Here is a 25,306-nt window from a genome sequence, read left to right as displayed (position 1 = left end):
ATTACCCATTCAAGCCTTTCCAAACTTTTGTAACCTGGAGTCTGTTTCAAAGAAACATTTTAGCTGAATGTATGGAAAAAGTTGTTTGATAATTTCATTCTTAGTTACATATACAACAATGTGAAAGTATGACATGACTAACAGTTTTCTTTGAAACATCTAACAAAACAACAGATGGGATATTGAATTTTTCATTACGGGTGTTTGTTGATCTCTTTAATAACAGCAGCAAACAACTGTTTCTAAGAATTTGCTTAATTTTCTCAAATTCTGTTTCAAAGAATTATTACGTGGACACACAATTTAACCAAATAATTCAGCAGCAGAGGGTTGTAAGCAAATGATTTATTTACATAGCTATTTTATCAATAAAAAAATTAATAAGGTTTGAGCTAACCTAATCCTCAAGCGTTGCCTCCTTTGTTTCCGTCCACTCGGAGAGATTGTATTTTCTGATTCCTCACAGTAATCTGAATAAACAAAGTAAAGCATGCACTGAGAACAATAAAAAAAACATTTTCAGTTTTAAAATCTTCATTGATACATTAACCTTCTTTAACATAACAATTCAAAGAAAATCATTGTGGAAAGAAACAGGTGAAGCAAAGTACTGTTACTTTAGAACCAGAAATGCTACACTGTCTGAATGTTGTTTGGAGACTTTATAAAGAAAGTCAAAATGATCAAGTAACCAAATATTAAACTAGTACACAGAATGTAGCCACTAGTATGAAGGTTCTATATCACACTGTAATGATTAAATATATTAGGAATGAGGACCTGTTCAAGACACACAACAAGAAAATAGAAGATGCAAGGTTTATGTCATTACGATGTATTGTGTCTGGATATTTACAACATACAATACCGTGTGTGTGTGTGTGTATTACATATTTAAAGAATTCTTGAATTTTAAAACAAATTCAATCAGTTTTATAATTATCATATTTTTTTTACTTGGTACAAAAACTAAGATTAAATAAAACACATCTTGTGAATCCTTAGAGCCTCATATGCTGTAGTAAATGTTTGGGTTGCAGGTTCAATAATGAAGTTTCACTGGATTTTTAGACACTTTAAAGCAAAAAATCACCCTGTTAGTTTACACAAATATATTTTACAATCTTCTCAAAACGGATTATTTTAATTACATCTTCCAAGAGGTATTAATTACTAAAGAAAACAAACAAAATCAGCAGTGGGTTTCAAAACTGCTCTGCAGAAATTATTTGGTTGCATTTGATGGATTTGTTACTCCCAACTGAAATTCTGGACACTGGACTGTCAGGCAAATGTTTGAACTCATGTAAAACAAGTAAAAAATACTATTTTATTTCAATCATTAAATTATTATAAAAATTAAATAATTCGTGCTTTTTTTTTTCTTCCATCAAGAAGTTCTTTCCAGCAAACACTTAAAAACTGATTCCAAGATTCATAACACGTTAAATCACAGCAGCTTGTATACACCTGTGTGCATCTTTACTTTAACTATTAACAGAGATAAATAAAAATAAAATGGAGTTTGTTAAATTGCAAGTCAAGGAATATTTTAAAATGCTAATGTTAATTCAGTTTAATAAGTATCAAATACAACTCATCACAGGTAATATTATTCAAATGGAAGAATGTTTTTGAAAGTTCTCATTTATTAACTCTCATACCACTTGAACTATGGACTGTACAAACAAATACACATACTTACTATGCATACTCCGTAGAGAAGGACCATTTTTCAATGCCAACATTGTGGCTGCAGCATCTACCTCTGGATCTAACAAATAATACAAGCAATACTACTGTTTTTAACCTAGCAAGTAAATGTACACAGTGCATTTTCAAAATATGTGTGTAAATACTATTAAAATCATTAACTCATATTTAATTTGTTTTCTTAGAAATGGACAAAAATTAATAAGCCAACTTATTATTTTCACCTTTTATATGAACAACAAATGTTCAAATTTACCTAAGCACCTAACAAACACACACACACACGTAAACTATTCCATTTTATTATAACATTTCTAATAAAAACCATATTATTTTAACCCTTAAATGGCAGCCATCATCAACCGATGCTGCTACCTACAGCATTCCTGCTGCTTAAGGGTTAATAAAAATATGGTTATCTGAAATGGATAAATTACTTCAATTAATTGAAAAACTGAAAACAAATACAACAGGTATTCTGAATACAATAATCCAAAAATTATTATTAGCATTTGAGTGATAAGAAAATACATAATATTTAATTTATTGTACACACTTTATTATGAATTATTGTCTTAATGAAAGTTTTCCTTTTGCTGTTTTGCTTGTGCAACATTTTTGTCATTTTTACACAGTTATCTCAATTTTAAAAGGCTTTTAAACTGATAACAGTAATATGGGTAGGATTTGGAATCAAAATGTGTGTTTGTGTGAACTTCAAATTAAAAATTTATCATTAACTCTCAGATGTTACATTACTAATTTTTAATCTTAATATCACCTACTATACAATATGCACTTCCTTATAATTTCAAAGAACCAAAAATAATTTTCTTTTATATTTAAATTTATTATTCTTTAAAATTAACATACATAATTTAACACACAATATATATATATAAAATTAAATAATTACATCAAAATGAGGCCAAATAAGTAAACAAAATCATGAGGAAGGACTGTGTCAAAAACATCAAATCCCAGCCTCTGATTAATTATAACTATAAATTTTTAAACCATAAACAAAACACATTAAAATAGAACAAAATATGCAGAATATTTTGTTTAATTTTAATGCATTTTGTTTAAAGTTAAAAAGTTTGATTATAATATAATCCCACATTGTAGCTTGTATCCTAGGATCTTTACAAAATATGCAGTGTATTTTGTTTAATTTTAATGTGTTTTGTTTATGGGTTAAAAATTTTATGATTATAATATAATCCCACGTTGTAGCTAGTATCCCAGGATCTTTATGAAATATGCAGTGTATTTTGTTTATGATTATATTATATATATGGATGAATTTCGTGCTTCTTAAAATATTTAATACTATATTTTCCACACAAATAATATTGATATCATTCACCATTATTCTATCTAAATTTTATAAATTACCACTGATTCAACCATCTGTTTTAACATCTCTCTTGTAACAAACATTATTATTTAATATAAAAAACATGCAAGATTATTATCTCAATTAATCTGAGGAAATAAAAATTATTTTCTTAAGTGTAATCAAAATAATTAGTATCCTAGAAAAGTTAAAAATGATAAATTTTCGACTGCTCACAAATTCTTGATTTGTGACCATATTAGGTTTGGTTTCGGTTTGTTTTGCATTTCGCGCTATGCTACCTGTGTTACCAGTGTAAGACCAGAGGGAAAGCAGCTGGTCATCATCACCCAAAGGCTACCTGTGTTACCAGTGTAAGACCAGTGGGAAAGCAGCTGGTCATCATCACCCAAAGGCTACCTGTGTTACCAGCGTAAGACTAGTGGGAAAGCAGCTGGTCATCATCACCCACTGCCAACTTTTGGACTACTCTTTTACCCACAAATAGTAGGACTGACCATCACATTATAATACTCCCACAGCTGAAAGGGCAAGCATGTTTGGTGTGCTGGGGAGTTGAACCTGTAACCTTCAGATTACGAGTCAAGTGCCTTAACTACCTGGCCATGGCGGGTCTACCATATTAGGACAAAGCTTCATTTTAACCACAAATTTGGAGTATTTAAAAAACAATGGATAAGCTTGAAAGTTAAATCTGGATCCCTCTAGAGATGTTAGTCTACAATTTCTAGTGATTTGTTAAAGCTTCGTTGTGCATAATAAATATTTCTTAGATTTTCTAATATTTTCAAAATTTTGTTATTTATTTCAAGTGCCTATAAAATGTGAAAGTTAGGAATTTTTTGTGTTTGCATCAAATGTGCATCACTTTCAGATACAACTGGTAATAAGATTCATTAAACTTTAAGAATGATTAGTTTTATGAAGATAGAAAAAGGCATTTCAACCATATGTTATTTTATATATGAGCTTTAATGAACCATGTTCTTTAATGCACTTGTACTTAGAGTGATTATCTTTGTCAGATGATGGCCATGCTCAGTTTTAGGTGGGACCTTTTTATGTACAAACAGGAATGCATCAAGAAATAGAAAAGTATAAGTAAAAAAATAATAACAATAATAAAAATCACTCATGGTACTAATTAGCTCATGGTACTAATGTATTTCTCTTACATCTTTTGGAAACAAAACATGAAGTACAAACCACTTCATTTCTATTGAAGTTTGCTACTTATGACAATAAGACAGATTTTAGAATCAACATAATATTTAAAAACAAATATATACTGACTATCCTACCTTTCACAGTGGAAGCACTTAGTCTTTTGGACAAATATGGGAAGAGCTCTGTGATAAGAAACATAAGATTTGAAAATCACATACAGTGAAGATCTGAGTGGATAAAACAATTTTCACACAACTAACATAATTGACTGTAACACTTTATACATTGGACAAATATGGGAAGAGCTCTTTGATAAGAAACATAAGATTTGAAAATCACATACAGTGAAGATCTGAGTGGATAAAACAATTTTCACACAACTAACATGATTGACTGTAACACTTTATACATTATGTTGAATATTGTTTGTAATTTTTGTCTTTCATTCTCATCCTGAAGCAAACAATGTATGTTAGGTACCAGTTAAAAATGAAATATGAGTAACAATAATAAACTTAAATCTCTCTGAATACATAATTCTTACTTCTATTGATCTCCAATAAATTAATTTTTTTCACTTTTCTGCATTCTTTTCACACAAAATATTTCCTGCCCTTCCAAAGTTCCATTCACAATGGTTTCAGAATAAATCAATGTATGTCATTCACTTTAATAATTTATAATTTATCAGTTAGGGCCACCACTTATGGTACAAGATATATTTGCTTATAACAAAAAAAAAGCACACCAAAATATTTTTTACATTTGCACTTATTATGCAATAAAATCATCTGTTACTTTCCAGTAATAATTATATTGTTTTAATAAAAATATTTACATCTGGCATGCAGTTGAAAAAGTCAATTCTGTAACACCACAAAACTATGAAGGTTTTCATTGGTCAAAATGAAGTTACAACTTTATTTTGACCAATCAAATTTAACCTTTACTTAAATAAGAGAGTTTAATAACATAGGTATCTAACAAATCTAGCTGATGAAGAAGAAAACAGTCAGCTAATCAAGATTGAAAGACAAAAATGAGTTCAATGTTTCACAGCTTATGACACTTTATTCAGTTTTAACTTTGTGACAGTTTTTAATTATGCTACCACTTAATATAATTAACTGTTACTATGCAATAAAATGTCTTCTAAAGAATTTGAAACACACATACGTAATATATTGTGGAAAAAGAAGTTTTTGAAGATACTTGTAAAAGACAAAAATGTTTCATAAGCATGTTTATTTTAAAGTTTTGTTTCTGAATTGGACATTATTTTCAGCCTACATAAGGACCTTTTTGAACATGTGCTACATTTTGAAGTACAGCAGTGTCAACAGTAATTTTCTCACCAGCTCATCTTCCAATTTAAAAAAAAGTATTGTTGTTTTCATTTCTATATTTAGAAACTTCACTTCTTTTAATGTAAAACTACTCTGGAAGAAAAACATATGAAGGAAACAAATACAACTGATATATGGAAATACTTCAGTAATGTTGTGTAGTCTTTCACAACTTTTACTATCATTCTTGAAATGATTTGCAGCTTCTTGGTTACCCTTCAACTTTGGTTTGTTTTGTTTTGAATTTCACACAATGCTACACAAGGGCTACCTGTGCTAGTCGTCCCAAATTTAGTAATGTAAGACTAGAGGAAAGGCAGCTTTCATCACCATCCACCACCAACTCTTGGGCTACTCTTTTACCAATGAATAGTGGGATTGACAGTCACATTATAATGCCTCCATGGCTTAAAGGGCGAGCATGTTTTGGTGCGACAGGGATTCGAACCTGTGACCCTCGGATTACAAGCTGAGTGCCTTATCCACCTGGCCAAGCTAGACCTCCCTTCAACTTTGAACAAAAATTCCTTTAAGATAATATCAAGATATCATGTAATTATCCTACAGTGGCCTTTTTGCCCACCTTTATTGCTTAACATTATCTTATCTTTAGTTTTGCTATTTTCAGTATTATATATCACATTCAACAAATCTTTAAACTGATTAACAAAAATGAATTTGGTTTTCCTTAGCAAAATTACAGTATTATATCCACTAACAGGATTATTGTATTTTTTCATAAATTTCATATTACATCAAATAAGTACTTCCTTCTGTTCACAATTAGTTATTATCGTCCAGTGCTGCCCTCCATATGCAAACTTTTTTTAAGCATACCACAGGTCTTCTGCTTCTCTCTATTGGAAACAAATGATTCTGTTATGTCTCTCATGCAAATCATCATGTGCCACTTCTCTACCAAAAGAAGTGACATATGTAACTCCCTCTATACATTGCAAAAGAATTACAACTTCGAAGTTTGGCAAAAGAAAACACCAGAGGAAGGTGAAGAGAAAGAGTGGAAAGTATGAGTGAAGTACATCACAAATACATTTTCAGTACTGGAAAATTATAACTTTCAATATGGTGTACTTCACTCACAAGACTAGTTAGAATCCCAAATTGATTAGGAGGAGAGTCCAGGGCAAGGGAATGACAGAAGTATTTCCTGAAAGCAACTGAAGGATACTCCTGGAAATTAGAAAGTCAGATCCAAAGATCTGATGACAGGAACTGCAGCACTTCTGACCAGGTATATTCTTTGCACTTCAATGAAATGTGTAGTAGATAAGGTCAGAAAGAGAGGAAAACATCCAGATGAGGCAAGATACTGATCCTAATCATCAGTAACTTAATCCAACAAAGAATGAAAGTGGGTAAATCAATGGATGTGCCCCTAGGTGTACAGTAGCTATGGCTTAACAGATCATACTTGTTATGTCAACTATATCCAAAACCCATGCTACTAAGGTTTGACATCCACAAGGGGATAGAATAAGGATCATACCATATTCACCTCAAGTTTGAGAGACTGGAGGGATTCTAGAACCACTCTGGTTCCAGAGCATGACACAAGTTAGCATTGATATACTGATCCTGAAATCTGACATACAGTATTGAAAAGATGTCTATTAAATATAAATCAATTGAAACTGATGAAAATCATCCAAAAGGCAAAAACATCCTTCGAATAGCAAACAAGAGGGATAGCAAAAAGGACAGAACTGCAACAATTACCCTTAACTCTGCTATGACCCACAACACAGAAGTATAGTCAAAGAAGGAATATAGACAACCATAAATACGTGTGAAAACTTATAATGATTGGTTGCACTCTAAATTTAAAATCCAGCCACAGGGCTTCCAATCAAAAGTGTGAATTGAAATTTGATGTCTCACTCCTTAGTGATGATAGAACATGTAGTGGAAGATATCACACCATCTACACCTGAAGAACACCACATCCCTTCTCTGCACTTAATGGTTACAGCTATCTTTGTGAGGAATCCATGCAGAAGGGTGTCTCCATGGTCAACCACCTCATCGACTTGGAGCTGAAAATGGCAAGGAAGTTGAAAACATGGAAGAAACTCTGGAAGAATGTCATCACCTGAAAAAGTGCAATGGGTGACCATGAAACCCTATTTTGAAAAGCAAACCATATCCATTTATTCAATACAAGGCATGGCAAGGATAGACAGCTATCTCCTTTTGCTTTACCCATGTAGTCCATGGGTTGTGTGATTTAGTTTAGGAAGCAATTACATCATGATGCTATTCACCTACAAGTAGTCTTGTGAAACACCCTATTTCAATGGTGAACATTGCAAACCTATGGAAGTTAAAGTGTGAGGTCAACATGGCTGTATAGTGCAGATTTCTAATTCAAGAATACCTGGTCAGAATACCTTTTGCCACATAGCAAGATCCATATAAAAAAAAATGAGGCAAGGACCCCTGAAATAAAAATAATGTATGAATACAAGCTAACCCAGTCACACTGAAGCTTTAAGAATGGCCACAGGTGGAAGAAGAAAACCCAACAAAGAACAAACCATAATATGGTATAAATAATGAGAGATGACTGTATTAGGTGTAGTTCATATGCCCTACTGTAGAATCTCCTCAAACAGCTGACAAAGATGAGCTAAGAAGGAAAAAGTGAGGTGTTGAATCCAAGGAGAAGACACCCTGAATAAATTTTGGTGGGAAGAAAACAAGAAGGAATAACCCATTATAAATCCAAATACTTGCCACTGTCCCCTCAAGGAATAAGGGATACTGGAGGGAAAAGCTGAAGTTTGTGTAATTGTGGAAACCAGTTAAGCTGACCAACAGGAAGTGATAAGTACTTGATATAGAGTGGTATGGATAAGAGAGACCACCTGATGGAATAATAAGATACGACAATAATCAATTAATGGAAGTATGAGGGAATATATCATGAAGACTCCTAAGGGATAAAGAGTCGGAATGGCTACCATAGAAGGAAGCTATCAGAGCAATATAGCAACGAGGAGTATGGACTGGGACAAGAGTAGAGAAAAGAAACAGAAGGAAGGGAAAAGGGTGAAAATAAAGTTACCTGCCCTAGCCACTGATAATTAATCTACATAAAGGAGGAGGTAGGTGTACATGAAATAGCAATGGCAAACAAATCAGAACCTCAATGTCAACAGAAGGAAAGGGTGAAAATGGAGTATGAGGAAATAGGTTCAAACAGATGTAAAGGGATGTAACGAAGAACCACATTAATATCCGAGATCAGAAGGCTAGGATGTCTTGGAAGACAACAAATCCAGAAGGAAAGCATTAATATGGCAAAAAACTCAATAGTACTGGATAAAAGGTAGGGGATAAAGAAGGAAAGCAGTCTGATAATCTAAAATTAAAGATCCATGGTCAAAAAGCCATGTGAAAAACTCAAGTGCACGAGCCACAATAGGTCAGTAAGGGGAATCCCTAAGTAGTGGACCTAGTATGGAACACCTTTCATTTGTGCTGATACACCTCCATTGCACTAATATGAAACAAGCCAAAAGGAAAGCTAGTTTACGGGGAAAACCTGACCTATTGTCGAGAACCAGATAAAGGCCAGGCATGAAATAGAAGGAATGTGAACAGCAGGATGTATAGCTGGTAACAAAGGTTATCAAATTTTCTTATAGAAAAGCCATACTGGAATATCTACTCCAATCAAATGATTATAATACAAATTGGCTAGCATGCACCCAAATATCTGGGGAGGAGAAAAACCAAATTAGGGTGTAAAGATTGATCAAGTAATAAGGAATGATGCAGTTCAAAGGAAATAAGGGCATGAGAAAAATATCACACAAATAAAATCGGGTAAGATCATAGTAGGCCTACCTAACTGCTCAGGAGGGGCAAGGAAAAGCACAGCAAAATCAGGAGGTGGAAGTAGATGATCTAAGTCCTTATCATCCTGAAAAAGCTCAGTATGTTGAGAAAGAAGTCAGGCAAGGTCTGGAGATAGAGGTTGACTCATGCAATGTTCAAATTCCCTGAGAATACACACTGACTAAATCTCCTGTTGTGTTGTCTGCACCAGAGGCCTGTGACATAGTGCTAGTTGCAGGTTCATCCTCCGAAGTAATAACATGAGCTATGGAAGTCATAATCAAAAAGAATCAACCAAAATCAAAATTATAAATAATAATGCAACTGTAATAAATTGGAATTAAATTAAAGCAAAGAAACAGTCTGAATAAAGTTAGAAGTGACTTAAATGAAAACCACCTTGCAAGTATATTAAAGCTGAATGTGAAACTGGAAACAAACAAGGAACATATCTGAGCACAAATGCTGACAAACGAGAAGTGATATTTTGGTAGACGCATATCAAAAGAGTTACAAGTGTCATATACGTCACGCTACAACTGGTGGAGAAGTGATGCATGATGATTTAGATAAGAGACGTATTGGAACCACTCAATTCCAACAAGGCAGAACAGAAGGTTTGTGGTTTGCACAAAGAAAAAAGTTTGGATGTTGAGGAATGAGAATAATTAATCTTGTGAGTGGAGGGAAGTACCGGATCAGAGAATAATTAATCTTGTAAGTGGAGGGAAGTACCGGATCAGAGAATATTTAATCTTGTGAGTGGAGGGAAGTACCAGATCAGAGAATATTTAATCTTGTGAGTTTAGAGAAGAACCAGATCAGAGAATAATTAATCTTGTGAGTGGAGGAAAGTACCAGATCAGAGAATAATTAATCTTGTGAGTGGAGGGAAGTACCAGATCAGAGAATAATTAATCTTGTGAGTTTGGGGAAGAACCAGATCAGAGAATAATTAATCTTGCGAGTTTGGGGAAGAACCAGATCAGAGAAATGCTTATTGATTGGTAAGGGTCTAAAGTCATGGGTATTTGAAATAAGACAGTTATGTTAATAATTCAATGTGCTGAAAGTTTAGGACTGAGTTTAAGCTTCAAGTTGACACTTGGTTCTGTAACTGTGAAGGTCACATCAGCCAACAAACAAGCCAGTTTTCTAGAAATATTATATGAAACAGTTTTGTTCGTACTGAGGATGCAATCTGAACACTGATACAAATTTCAGATGGCACAGGTAAAATTATTTTATCTGAGACTCTCAGTTTACATTAACACTTCTGTTGTTTTAGCTGGGACATTCAGTTTACAATAACACTTTTGTTATTTTATTTGAGATGCTTGGTTTACATCAAAAATAACATGTATACAAGTAGGATTCTAAGCTTACCAGGGGAAGGCAGATTGATATTTGATTGAGTTGGAGCTAAAGGTAGTGGCTTGTCACTGTGAACAAAACAACATAAAAAAAAAAAAATCAAGGATTCGATATCATGATAACGAAACTTCATAAACTAAAGTTAATTTGCTATAACTTCACAAGGTTAATTTAGAGAAACACAACTTTAAGACCTACACATAGAGAAACAAGTTGTCTGTGACACATTTAACTAGCTGTTTACAGACAATTACTTGTGGCATACAGATTGTTCCATTGTACATTAGTTCTATACTTTTCTGCTGAACTTCAAGATACAGAAATCTTCAACTTGAGCTCATATCACTATTTTTATCTGTCATCATTTCAAGGATTAGTAAAACACAGACTAGCATTTAAACTGTATTTATTTATTTATTGACAAACACATGTGAATGAAACTATTAGTAAAATACTGTTATAAGCAACATTTTCAATGCTTTAATTCTGATGTGAACTGGAGAGTACATGATATTAAGATCAAGTAAATTTGTGGAAGCAGGCCTAAGAAGTCCTAAAATTTATGTTGTGAAAATTTTGTTAACTGGAGAAGTAAAAAGAGACAAAACTAGGTTATAAATACAAGAATCAGATTTTTTTAAAATAATTAAATCAGTGTGCTTTACTTCCAGATAGTACAGCTAGCAATGAGTCAGTTAATTCCATGAAGCATAAGGGTCAGTATTATCTATCATACACGTCTACTTGCTTAATTTGATTAGCAGTGAAATCGTACAAATTTATTTTTAGGTTAGTAATACTACCATTTAACAAAGTGTTACCATTTGAACATCATTTTTAAACTTAGGATTACAGGTTGTAGTAACATTACTGATAAAAAAAAACATTACCTTATTATAACTACATGGATTGAACTTCGAGCTATCTTCACTAAATATCTTTTTTAAAAAAACCCACCGAGAGAAAGAAAAATGTTACAACAATATCCTTGTTTTTATATTAATAAATAATTTTGTTTTCACTGGTGTATTAATTTTATTTAATTAAATATCACAAAATATACAAGTAAACCAATCAAACAAACATAAATATCAATATGAAAAAAAAAGAAGTCTTTAACATATGTTAACCCTTATTTGTTTTTCTTAAGCCCACTTCTGTTTCAACTGCATATTTTGAATTGGTTTTTAGAAAACATTTTTCACAAAACTTTCCTTTAGTATAAAATTATTTTGGTGTTTGGTGGAGGTAAGAAAGTTATTTTCTTTCACTTTATAAAATATTTAATAATTTTTAATGTGAAGTTTTATCATCATGAAAACTGAAAATTTAAAAATGTTCTTTTTGGTACAAGTCCATGATCATGATGACTACATGAAAGTATTGAGACTTACCGGTTATTATCTTCATCTGACCGCATAATGTAGTCCAAACTAGGCATATGTGAAAATGAAGAAGATGGGGACTTCCTCAAGGCCTGAAGCAGGTTAGGCCGGAACTGGGGATCAATACACCAGAGGGAGCCTTTCCCTATATTCTAATATTTAACCATAATGGTAAGGAAATATGTGTAACTGTTAATAATACTGATTGTAGATCATACTTAATAATATTTAATTAAATTACTCCTATTTGACCATTTTTAGATTATTGTGAACTGTATATTAATAGAGACAACTACAGAAATTGTGTTTTACAAGTGCTGGAAAGAAAATAACTGACAAACAGCTTCTGTATAAAACTGAACACTTTAATATAAAGACACACAATGAATAATAATTACTAGTACATGTGCTAATAGCTGTAAAAAATAAAGCATATTATTTAAATTGAAGGAAATAATGAAAAAAATAAGGAAATACAACTATTATATATTAAAACTCCAAAGAAAGACTTGTGCCAAAGAGAATTGGTCATTGCAACACAGATATGTTTACATTCTTATTACAGACTGCTTACAGCTTTTAATACAATCTTTACAATTCAAATATTTTAATGCAACAAATTTATTATAATCTGTTTCTATTAATATTTATATCGGTGTCCTATTGCCTGCACATTATTTCATGAGAAATGGTACTGTATGCAGATAAACTATATATATATATAAATATAAAATTAATTAATAAGAATGACCAATAAGACAAGTTGAATACAAAACTTAAGTAAAAAGAACATTATTGTGAAATAAAGGCTCAGCCAGCAACCAATTAGTAATGCTGCAGACATTTATCTTTATAGGTGACTGAATCTCAATAAAATGTTACTTGAAATTTATTTCTTATGTAGCTAACTGACTGAACATCTGTCGAAATTTTAAAATAATGCCATGGACTCGTTTTATATGAAACATCAAAATGAGTGAGCTACCCCTACTGGATTTGAGATGCCCCTTATTCTGAAACTAAAAGCTATAATTAATATTGTACTTAAATTCAAATTCATGTAAGCACATATGCTAATTAACCCACCTGGCCTTTGATTTTTTCAACTTTACAGAAACACTTGTTTAGAGACAAGTTATGACGGACCGAGTTCTTCCACCCTGTTGGGGCTTGTTGGAAGTATGGAAAATGAGAGAGAATCCAAGAGTAAATATCTTTGACTGCAAGTGCTTTGACAGGAGAATCCTCAATGGCCATGAAAATAAGGCAACTGAAGGAGTAGGGAGGCTTGGCATTTATATGAACCTGAGGATTGTAGGGTTCACTGAAGGTAGACTTATTAGACAATGGATTTCCTGTTGAGACATCTACTTTATCACTTCCTTCCTCTGCAGCATCTTCAAATAGGTCGCTGGCTCGACTGTCGTGCAAGACTTCCGCTTCACCACAGGTACCCATTTGAATATTTCTTAATAAATTTGTGTCCTGCAACCACGTGAGATTAGTTAAGTCATCATCCTCAAAATCCCCCTTTTCACTGGGACTGCTATTACCATTGACTTTACTATGTCCATTAGACATCTCAATAATACTTGCAGTTCCATTAGCAATATTAAACCTCAGTGGTGAGGACACACCATTCTGACTGTAGATCTGAAATGACTGTTTAGTAGCCATGGTCACAAATATCTTCCTTTCCTTCATCAAAGACTCAGTGATGGCCATACACAAGTGCAGAACTGATAATAAATGAGAAGAAAAAATCTTTCACAAATCTAAATGTATTTAAAATATAAAAAATGAACAAGAATCAATTTTGTACACTTATGATAAGAAGTAAAAATTTCTAATCTATCTTTGCCAAAACATTTACCAACCTTATCTTCACCAATAAAGTAGATAGTTTACCAATGAGAACACTATCAGAAACAACCACAGACCTTGAGTAACTGATACATTCAACAGAACACTTATTTGTTAACATATCTGGAACACTGTTTAGGTTTGTTGTAATTAAACTCAAGCTAATTTTTGAATTAATAAACCTAAGAAGATTAGTTCTATTTAGCAATATGTACTGAAGAGATTAACCATGTTATAAAATTTATTTATGAAAAATGTTATTGTTTATTAACTTACAAATGTAAAACAGAAAAGGTCTTTAAAATTAAGGCTGTGAAATATGATAGGAAACAACCACTTATTGTCACATCACTTCCTTAAGGTTGTGAAATGTGATAGAAACAACCACTTATTGTCACATCACTTCCTTAAGGTTGTGAAATGTGATAGAAACAACCACTTATTGTTACATCACTTCCTTAAGGTTGTGAAATGTGATAGAAACAACCACTTATTGTCACATCACTTCCTTAAGGTTGTGAAATGTGATAGAAACAACCACTTATTGTCACATCACTTCCTTAAGGTTGTGAAATGTGATAGAAACAACCACTTATTGTCACATCACTTCCTTAAGGTTGTGAAATGTGATAGAAACCACTTATTGTCACATCACTTCCTTTGCCAGAACTGATTATAAAATATTACCTTGTTTTTTCTTTGATACACACGTACGTAACAACACACATTAAAAACACAGTTACAACTGAATGAATAACCATATATATACTGATCTTAAATACATTTCCAGTTTAAGATAAACAGTTTCAGCAGAAATGATAACAAAGCAACACTGAAGCAAATTTTTTTATTCTAAACATATGTCAACCAGTAGTTATTATTATAATATGACAGTAGTGAAAAGACATTCTGAAATAAATATCAGCTGGATAAGTATCATCAGTTTTTATTACAATGATTTTTTTCCTTAATTCAACTTAAGATTTTTTTAGGTTGCCTACCTATACAAAACTTTAAAATTTCAGAAAATGTGCTTGAAATGCAATTAGGTTAATAACTGCTAAAATATTCATTAATAAAAAAAAGTAACACGAAGTTTCAATATTACAGAAAAACAAAAGCCTGAGTGTATTTTTCCTGAATATTTTCATTTCATTGCAATAAGAAAAAAATATTGAAAGATCCCCCCTCTTTTTTTGTCTGTTATAGTTTAAGGTCAGCCAGTATATTTATAAGCCAGTTTCTTTGATAAAATTTGCTAAAGGCTGTGCTCACTTGTAGACTTAATTTCACAAACAACATTCAAACAGTAAATTAGAGATTAATGGTAAACTACTTACTACACAAAATGTATACTCTACTTTTTATTATTGTAACATTCCTACACCATACAAATATATTCTTTTAATATGACAGTAAAGTAATAAGAATAATAGTTGCTTAAATATTCATTATTTAAAAATGGAACTTACTACACAAAAATTATATTAAAATTACTATTATTATTATTACTGTAGTAACATGATGAAAAAGTCAAATAAAAATAACTCCAGTAGCAGAGGTAAAAGAATATGTGGATGTCTCATCATGGCCTGGTATGTCTGGGTGGTTAAGGCACTCAACTCATAATCCAAGATCGTGGGTTTGAATCCCTGTCACACCAAACATGCTTGCTCTTTCAGCTGTGGGGACGTTATAATGTGACAGTCAATCCCACTATTTGTTGGTAAAAGAGTAGCCCAAGAGTTGGCGGAGGGTGGTATTGACTACCTGCCATCCCTTTTGTCTTACACAACTAAACTAGGGACATCTAGCGCAGATAGCTCTTTTGTGGATTTGCGCGAAATTCAAAACAAACTAAATCAAATTAACCGTCATTACTTATGTGAAGTTCCATGTAGTGAAAAAACAAGCATAAATTAAGATAATAAAAATAAACCTTCCAACAATATATACATATTAAAAGTCTGTTACGAGGTGTACGACACACGTATCTGATAACTTTAGTGGAAGTTTCAGAGTATTCTAACTGGTATAGATAGTTTTTCTATATGATTTATATTTAATCTACTCCACGGTAGTCTTCTGTAGGCTGACGCTGGACAGTATTTTAATAATATACTAATTCTTGATTGACTGATTATTTGGAATCAATGGGCTATGATGTGCTCTGCCCACTGCAGATGTGGAAACCCTGTTTCTAGTGATACGATTCCGCAGACATGCCCCTGCGCCACTGGGGCAATATACTAATTCGACTAAAAAAAATTGTAAAATTATGTTATAATAGATATATAACTATCCAAGTCTGCTGCATATGACAGATTACAATTTTATATATAATTACTGGTATAGTTATTTTGGCAAAGTATTAGAATACCAGCTCGTGTTTTGGTGTTACCACACTAACGCTCCTTCGGTACTGGTAATATTAAATCTTCTCACTAATCAAACTTTATTTCACTACTCTGTGAACTGTTGATATTGGTTGTTATTGTAATCTCACATTTGTTCTGTTCTCATTTTTATTATTGTCAACATGTTTTTGTTTCATTGGAAATCGCGTACCCCTACATTACTTCTCTAGTTTCTGACTGAAGATAATGGTATGTCTTTATCCAGATGAATTCACTTTGTTATTCATAACACACATATCCTGGCGTATTTCCTTTTATCGTACTTTTCCCGGGCTAGTCCTCCACCCCCCCCCCCCTAACAGCTTTAAATTGTTGCGAGACTAATATTTATTTTCTGTGAAGCATTTTCTAAAGAACGTACAAAGCGTCATCTCTTTGGATTCCAGAACATTACTTATATGTTCATGTTTTTTTTTTACATTTTCACTCGTAGATATGTCCAAATGAAAGGCCTTTATTCCCTGTTAGGCTTTGATAATATTGTACTATACTATAAAGTAATAGTGTTTATCATTCCGGCCATTATCTTGTTTGTAAGAGTCACGCTCGTTAAAACATTTTTTATCTGTTTTGACCGATGTTGTAACCAAAAGTTTAACTGGAAGAGAACGAAATGGACCTTTCTCTCATTTCTTTAACTTTTAATTGTGGCATAAGGTTAAGTAATGTATCTATAGTAACTTGTGACTTAAAATGCATATAGTAAAATGCTTAGTTACCTAAATGGATATTTAAAAACATTTTTTTTTTTTTCAAATTCAAAGTAATCAAATTATGGCGGTACTATTAACACGAACTTCAAACCATACAAGTTCATCCTTTGTTTGTTTTGAATTTCGCGCAAAGCTACACGAAGACGATCTGCGTTAGCCGTCCCTAATTTAGCAGTGTAAGACCAGAGAGAAGGCTAGTCATCATCACCCACCCACAACTCTTGGGCTACTCTTTTACCAACAAAAACTTGGATTGACCCTCACATTATAACGCCCCCATGGCTGAAAGGGCGAGCACGCTTGGGGCGACCGGAATTCGAACCCGCAAACCTCAGATTACGAGTTGAACGCTTTAACCCGTCTGGCCATGTCGAGCCAAGTTTATCCTGGTGAGTAAAATCATATTATTACTAAAACGTAGTGAGTAATTTAAAGTTTTGAATTGCTAACAACGTTTATTTTATGAAACTAAGTTATTATTTTTCTTTTATCTGTTAAACAATAGTTTTTCAAAAATCCAATCATATTACGCAAATAAATTTGGCATTTTCACGTAAAGAGTTAATATTCTTAATTTCGCAATACACGAGAACTCACAAACGGATTGGTGATAGGTATAGAGAACCTCTTTCACTATCTCCTCACTTCCAACAATACTGTAATTTTTTATAACAATGGCTTTATTCTACAAAGTGCTTAAGACACTGTTACTCAATAAGTGATATTTAATATCTGGAACTTATATCAGATCTAATGAGCCACTTCTGGTTCGCTACCCACCAAAATGTTATCATCATAAAATGTATGATGGTGGTGGTGGTAATCCAACGTGCATACTGTGATTTTTAAAAACCTTTGTCAATAATCACACTTCCACAGATTTGTATAAATTGCTAGTCATCAAAATATTAAAAGTTTATTTTTTTGGATTTTCGCGCAAACTACTGAGTGGCTAACCATCGGTAAGTTTGAACAGGTAGTCATCATCAAATCTTAGGATATTATTTTCTGGCCGAATAATGGAGCTTGACTGTCATCTTTAGAACACAACTAAGATTCCAAAGTGTGAAACATGAGTTTGTTTTGTTTTTTTATTTAGTAATACAATGCGATATGTACGCAGATCCATGTTCGGAATCTAACAGACACCCGAGAGGTTTGTCAATCACAGGTTGAAAACCGTGTTGTTTTTTGTTGTTGTTTTGAATTAAGCACAAAGCTACACAATGGGCTATCTGTGTTCTGCCCACCACGGGTATTCAAACCCGGTTTTTAACGTTGTAAGTCCGCATACATACCGCTGAGCCACTGGGGGCTGAAAACCATGAGCCCAACGTGTGAGACAATAATTAACTCATCCACGTAGTGATAACAGTTAATCTTTTAAACTGGACGTCACTTTCTATGCGTTATACACATATAATAATGGCACGCTGGGTAAAATAAATCAAGCACGCGCGTTAACTATTTGCATTTTTTTAAATTTCGAAGTCTGGGGGGGGGGTGCTTGATTTATTTTACCCAGTGTGCCGTGTTTTTCTCTTTCTTTTTTTGTAATCACTATGCAAGCTATTTTATTAAAATCAACCCCAATTAACAAAACCGTTGTGTATCCATTTGGATTCCGAGATGTTGCTAGGCAGGAAAGGAGACGAGTCTACAAGGAACGTGTGGGTATGCTTTATTCTTGGGCCAGAGGATAAACGACAGCTAAAACAAACAATGCACATCAAGCGTAAAATTAGTAAAATATTAGGTTTATGTGAACATTAAAAATGAGACACTACTGTTAACATGTGTACGTGTAAACAGAATATTTCTGTCATAAAACTAGACTGTCATTGTGGAACTGTTTCTTAAAGCGTAAATTAACAGTATGTTTATTAGCAATGTTTGTAGCCAACGAACTAAAAAAATATTTCATGTTGTGAATCTGTTCACCACATAACTTAACCCAACTGTATTCCAACTGTTTGAGGTATTTTCTGCTTTAATCATAAAACATCTCACGAATTTCTGTCACCTTAGGATATTTTACGTTAGTCCTAATTTCAGATTAGTAAGCACAGTAAAATAATCTTCATAAATATAAACATTTCTTAATGAAAACAACAAAAACAAGCTTCAAATATTATAACCAATAATATAAAACGAAGATAGGTATATAAATAAATAGTTTCTTATCTTCAAATCATGTAACTCAATATTACAAAGTAATTAGAATTATAATGTTCATCAGCGTTGTTATCATCACTTATCTTACAGATCGAAATATATTAAAATTACGTTCGAAACGTATTTACACGAGCACATATAATTAAGATATTTCCATCACATTCACGAACAACTAGTATATAAACATAATAAAAACTGGCTTATTTTAGGGCTAAAATAAATGACTGTGGCATACGAAGTACCAAAATTTCAAACAGACCAAAGATGGAAATTATTAGAATGCTAATTTAGTTGCACCTTTAAGAAACGGTTGGTTGTTTCTTTCTTTGAATCAAAAATATATACCTTAGTTGTACAGATTGTAATTATTACATTTTTGTGCCTTAAGCATTTATAATTAAAATATAACTAACAATTTCTTAAACAAATTATTTCCCTTGCTCAACAAAACCACCCAACAGACGATCGAACTCGGTTTGTTGCTTCAAGAATATTCGTGCAACGCTATTCGCAAACAATTTTTGCTTAGCCTCACCTGATTGTGAAGTAATAAACTACAGACTACTGACCAACAGCACCCACTGCTAATTATTGGGCTATCTTAGCCTGAACGAACGTTCATCCACAGTCAGGAGGAGTATGATATTGTTATTAATATTTAAGGTAACGGGACGGGAACACTGGATCCACAGTTCGGGACGCTAACCTCTTATCCACGCCCAGTCTACAATTCATACTGTATTTATTCAATTTTTACATAACGATAAACCAAGCTTAATATTTTCAAAATAAATCTGACCTCCTTAACAATAACCCACTATAATTACATGACTTTACTACCTCCACAATAAGAACCCGAAATAATTACGTGACACTATTATACTTACCGAAAACAATCTGAATCTTTATTCCTCCGCACTACTAAGGAAACCATTTTATAAAACGTACTGCACGTACGTACAACCAAAGCTTCGAAATTACATTAAGTAACATCCGAATCAACCTGCTTTACTGTACTTAGTAAAAGCCGCACGAGCATTCACTCTGAGTTAATGTTAACAGGATAAAATAGTTTCCTAGCGTGATACCGAAAACAATCGTTAAGTTAATATCAATAATGCTATGTATCTAACAGACAACGTGATCTTAATATTCTAGTAAACAGTAAGTCAGTGTCACTGTCTACGTAACACACGTAAAGCTGTGTCTGTGTATTACAGGTTGTCTTTTCACTGAAAACCAGTGCTTAAACCTCAAATTAACGCTTAGCTTTTGTACTAATCATTAACGGTAGGGTCCACAGCGTATTACATTGAGTAATATCACGTACTTGCCCAAACAACATTCATTGCGAAACACCACCACCCACCGCCAACTACTGGGCTGCTCATTTTACCTAAGAATAGTGGGATTGACCGTGACATTATAATGCCCCCACGGCTGAAAGGGCGAGCCTGTTTGGTGTGACGGTGATTCGAACTCGCGATCTTCGGATTACAAGTCGAGCGCCTTAACCACGTGGCCATACCGGGCCCTAAATCGATACTTCTATCAACACATTTTCTTGGTGCGACTCTCATGTTATTAAGGATTCTATAATCAATAGCGACATGGATCAACAATCAATATGATGGATAAACAGTTTATAAAAATGTGATTAGAAGCTAATGGGGCCCATATGAATCCAAATGGCAATTCTTCGGTTAGGTAGTGTGAAAATGCATAAATCATGGCGAAGAACCAAAGGATGACCGGCTCCTTGTTGTTGTTTTTTTCACTATGAAAATAAGTAAAATGAACATCTGCAGAGTCTTAAACTGTTGTCCTTGGCTAAAATTCTCCAAATATAATCAAGTTTGCTTCTTGATTCTTAAGTATCCAATACTTATAAAAACGTATTTTAACACAATGTCTTAAACTTTTCTTACAACTGAACATCCACTACTGCGAAGTGTCCCGTTTTGGTAAAGACGAGATATTCTACGCTGATTTATTGGTGGTAAATAACTGTGTCTTATAAAACCGATTTAAACTAGGGTAAAATTGGATTCAAAATAAATTCGTCCTTAAAAACAAACCTAACAGAAAAATAAAACAAATTATTAATCAAAAAGCAGTCTCCCGCTAGCCCCCGTGAATAACGGACGAGAATAATCGAATGGACGAGAGCAATAAGCTGATTACATAATTCAACCACGTAGAATGGATGTTTTTTACACGATGTTTGCGGTTTATACAAAATACTAACCTCTATGCTACCCCACAGCTGCAGTAGTAGAAGAAACAACTTTCGTTGCCAAGCAACGACAACACAGGCAATCTTCTCGTGTTCAGTTGCATTGAAATTGATGCTCAAGGAAGTTGAATGTTCATACAGAAATCCCCATATTGCCTTTGAGCAGCTAAATTTAACGTGGTTCAGCGTATAGTTCTTCCCTTTGTTTTGGTTGTTCTATAGCTGTTTTTTCTTTACAAGCCATTACTTATAAAAAACAAACTTCTAAACAATATAACTTAATTTCTGGATGAATTTACATTACAGTTCATTAAGTTCAAAACATGTTTTAAAACTTACCGACATTTTCGATCGGTTTTATACACCAATAACACACACGTTCCCTCAGTAACTCTTCGTCTTTTAACAGTCATAAAATCAAAAGGGCCGTAAAGTAAGTAACAAATATACACTCGTCACAAGTACACAGTCTTCTTACGGAATTTAAATATCCAAACTTCTACTTGCCTAAATATCTTGAACTGTGTTTCTTGATGAGATAATTTAAAGGAACGTTGTACCCTACTTGGTTATTATACAGCTATATTTATCTCTCTGAAAATATACATCCTTGGCATGGTTTTACTTTCTTTATTCGCGCCTACCAAATATATAAAACTGACATTTTAAACTATTACAATTTTAATCCTCAAACTGGCCAGTATGTTTTCCTATTATATTCAAAGTATCCGTCACTTCCGGAAACTTCTTAATGTCCAGTATATTCTGGTATTTTCAGCCGAACATGTTGGTTTGTTTTGAATTTCGCGCAAAGCTACACGCGGGCTATCTGCGCTAGCCATCCCTAATTTAGCAGTGTAAGACTAGAGGGAAGGCAGCTAGTCATCACCACCCACCGCCAACTCTTCGGCTACTGTTTTACCAAAGAATAGTGGGAATGACCGTCACATTATAACGCCCCTACGGCTAAAAGGGCGAGCATGTTTGGTGTGATGAGGATTCGAACCCGCGATCCTCGGATTACGAGTCGAGTGCCTCAACCAACTAGCCATGCCGGGCCTGACCTGAACAGAACAGGGTTGAAACTCTTTCGAGACCTTATGGTTCATCGATAGCCACTCACACTTTGGTATTGCTGATCAGAGGGTAGGCAACTTGTCAGTAATACCTACCACCTACGTTGTTACTTTAAGCCAAACAGAGGGATTGTTCGTCGGTTATAACGCCCCCGTGAATGAAAACTAGAAAGCGCGTTAAGAAGCATATGTAAATTTCGAACTTTCACGAGCTGCTCGGCAGGCTAACCACCAAATCACGTCCGGTCCAGCATCAATCTACATCTTCTGATCGGATCGAATGCTTACAAAGTATCATATCACTTGCGAGTAGACTGATGTATCCATTACGATTCTTACAACTTATAGATGATTACATTCCAAAACTTTTGGGTCACTGCTGAAAGAGGAGACTCTTTGAACCTCTTGATGACGAGAAACTCACTGGAAATAAAAATGTATCTCAGAACGGCTCGTCAGAAGATGACCTAGGAATGTCGAAACGTTGTTCTCTGCTCATCAATAATAGTGTTAATACCCATACCAGCCGCTCTGAGACATGTCTGAATCTCTCTCACGAATGCGTCTACAGCGCGAATAAACAGGCGATTTTAACGAGATAATATATATATTAACACTTGGTTTTACTGTTTCTGAGATAAAGTTTTTACATCATTTTCGTCCGTCTCTAAATTTTAACAGTTATTTTCACCAATTAAGCAAAACCTTCACGAAAAACAAATCCGGTGGAAAATACTGAACTAACAAATGTTTGTGATCAGCCATGTTTATAGTTAAAAAATTCAAAAACCGTCTTCATCCAAAATAAAGTTTTAAAGATCAAAGATGCACCTTTTAAAACGAGTATCCTATCAGCCTTATTTTCAGTTGAGCCTTTTTTTTTTTAATTCACATTTGACTACTACAGTGAAAAAAAACAACACAAACTGCGTGCACGGATTGTTAATTGCAGTTTTTAAAAAAGGTGTTTTAGGACGAGTGTCGCCCTTAGAATATTTTCCCTCATTCCTTGAGTATGATCCATCTGAGACAGGTGGTTGGGGCGCCTGACACACAATCCGAGGGCCGCGGGTTCGAATCCCCGTTACACCAACCATGCTCGCCCTTTCAGTCGTGGGGCGTTACAATGTGACGGTCAATCTCACTATTCGTTGGTAAAAAGAATAGCCCAAATGTTGGCGGTGGGTGGTGACGACTAGCCGTCTTCCCTGTAGTTCTTCACTGCTAAATTAGGAACGGGTAGCGCAGACAGCCCTCGTGTAGCTTCAAACAAACAAACTGATCTGGCTGTGATGCGCACTTTTGTCGACACGTAGTTTCCACTGTGACAGGTTTAAGGATGTGGCCATCGACTTCCAAGACCACGTGTACACAAACTAAATGAAATTTATCAGTATGTGGGTGGGAAAGTCAAGTAACTTAACAGACATGCCAGAGAAGGAGTTAGCATGAATATCGGTTTAATTTGCCGTAGTTCAAATAAATGGTTTCTAGGATAGGCTGGCGATGTCTTCTCCACGTCACACTGCAAACGATTTTCATCTCGTATAATTTAATGTGAGAAGAAACTCGCTCGCTTCTTTTCAAATGTATTCAAATAATCCCATGCCTGGCTAAGTACTGCTACAAACTTTTAACTTCTCACGTAAAATGAATTTTTTTACACTTTTTATAACTTCATTTTTATCTTACTGATGTACTTTGTTTTACTCTTTTTGGTTACATTTCTTTAAAACAGAACTTTTTAAAAATTATCTTATGCACAGTCGATTTTAGATACACTCAACTTGTTAAAAATCACATTCGTGGACAAACAATCTGCGAACATTGACGACAATGTAGTGACAATCTTACGCCTGTGGTTGGAAACTATTTAGATGGTGTGAAACATCTTTACATAAGTGATTACTGTTCACTGCATGACAGGCAGTTATCTTGGAAACTGACATGCACATGTTTTTGCTATAATGCAAAGAAGATCCCTCCTCGGAAAAGGCCGTGACATAATCCACCAGTCATGTGTTTGCACCTGGTAACATTGCACTGTCGTCTTGAACTAAAATCGAAAGCCGTATACGTGTTGCCGTCTTAACAAGAATCGCATTCACAGCGAAACTTTTCATAAAAAGTACAATCAACCAGTCAGAAATAAAATTTTAAATAATCGCCGGTGAAAGTAATTCTGACATACATTAAAACATCACACATACATTAATGGTTTCCTATACGATATTTTTTTCAAACGCCAATAAATTACAATATCTTTCTTTCTGTGACAAATGAAATTGGTTTACACGACATTAAAACTGTTTTTAACGTTAAGCATTCGATCCTAAGAAGCTTAACCCTAATTAGGAGTTATACCCTTCTCGGCGTCCTGCAGATATATCGTATTATAATTGGTACAACTATAATGAAATTTCTAATTTATTATTATTTGAAAAACCTTCAGTAACTGTAAAGCCCCCAGGTCAGTAATTTGCTTACGTTCCCTTATTTCGAATGCCATGTATTACATACAAGCCTATTGTATTAACATTAGAAAACATTCAAAAATACCACTGAACGTTTCCTATTAAAAACAGTTTTAAAGCAGTGTAAAAACCATTGTGTGTCACTG

General features: G+C 33.7%; 1 protein-coding gene across 5 annotated transcripts in view; it reads right to left on the bottom strand.

The window, feature by feature from the left end:
• The window catches only part of LOC143231093 (forkhead box protein N3-like), a 72,569-nt gene that overhangs the window by 9,279 nt on the left and 37,984 nt on the right, over positions 1-25,306 (bottom strand). For all 5 annotated transcript variants that reach the window (XM_076465649.1, XM_076465650.1, XM_076465648.1 and 2 more), the window contains 6 exons: positions 13,293-13,945; positions 12,216-12,358; positions 10,834-10,889; positions 4,375-4,422; positions 1,706-1,774; positions 398-470 (listed from right to left, as the gene is read on the bottom strand). In XM_076465649.1, the coding sequence (XP_076321764.1) occupies positions 398-470; positions 1,706-1,774; positions 4,375-4,422; positions 10,834-10,889; positions 12,216-12,358; positions 13,293-13,931 (1,028 nt within the window). In that variant the 5' untranslated portion in view covers positions 13,932-13,945. The remainder of the gene's footprint in view (positions 1-397; positions 471-1,705; positions 1,775-4,374; positions 4,423-10,833; positions 10,890-12,215; positions 12,359-13,292; positions 13,946-25,306) is intronic.

The sequence above is a fragment of the Tachypleus tridentatus genome, chromosome 10 (assembly GCF_004210375.1).
Source record: "Tachypleus tridentatus isolate NWPU-2018 chromosome 10, ASM421037v1, whole genome shotgun sequence".
NCBI lineage: Eukaryota > Metazoa > Arthropoda > Merostomata > Xiphosura > Limulidae > Tachypleus > Tachypleus tridentatus.
This window is presented reverse-complemented; position numbering and strand designations above follow the sequence as displayed.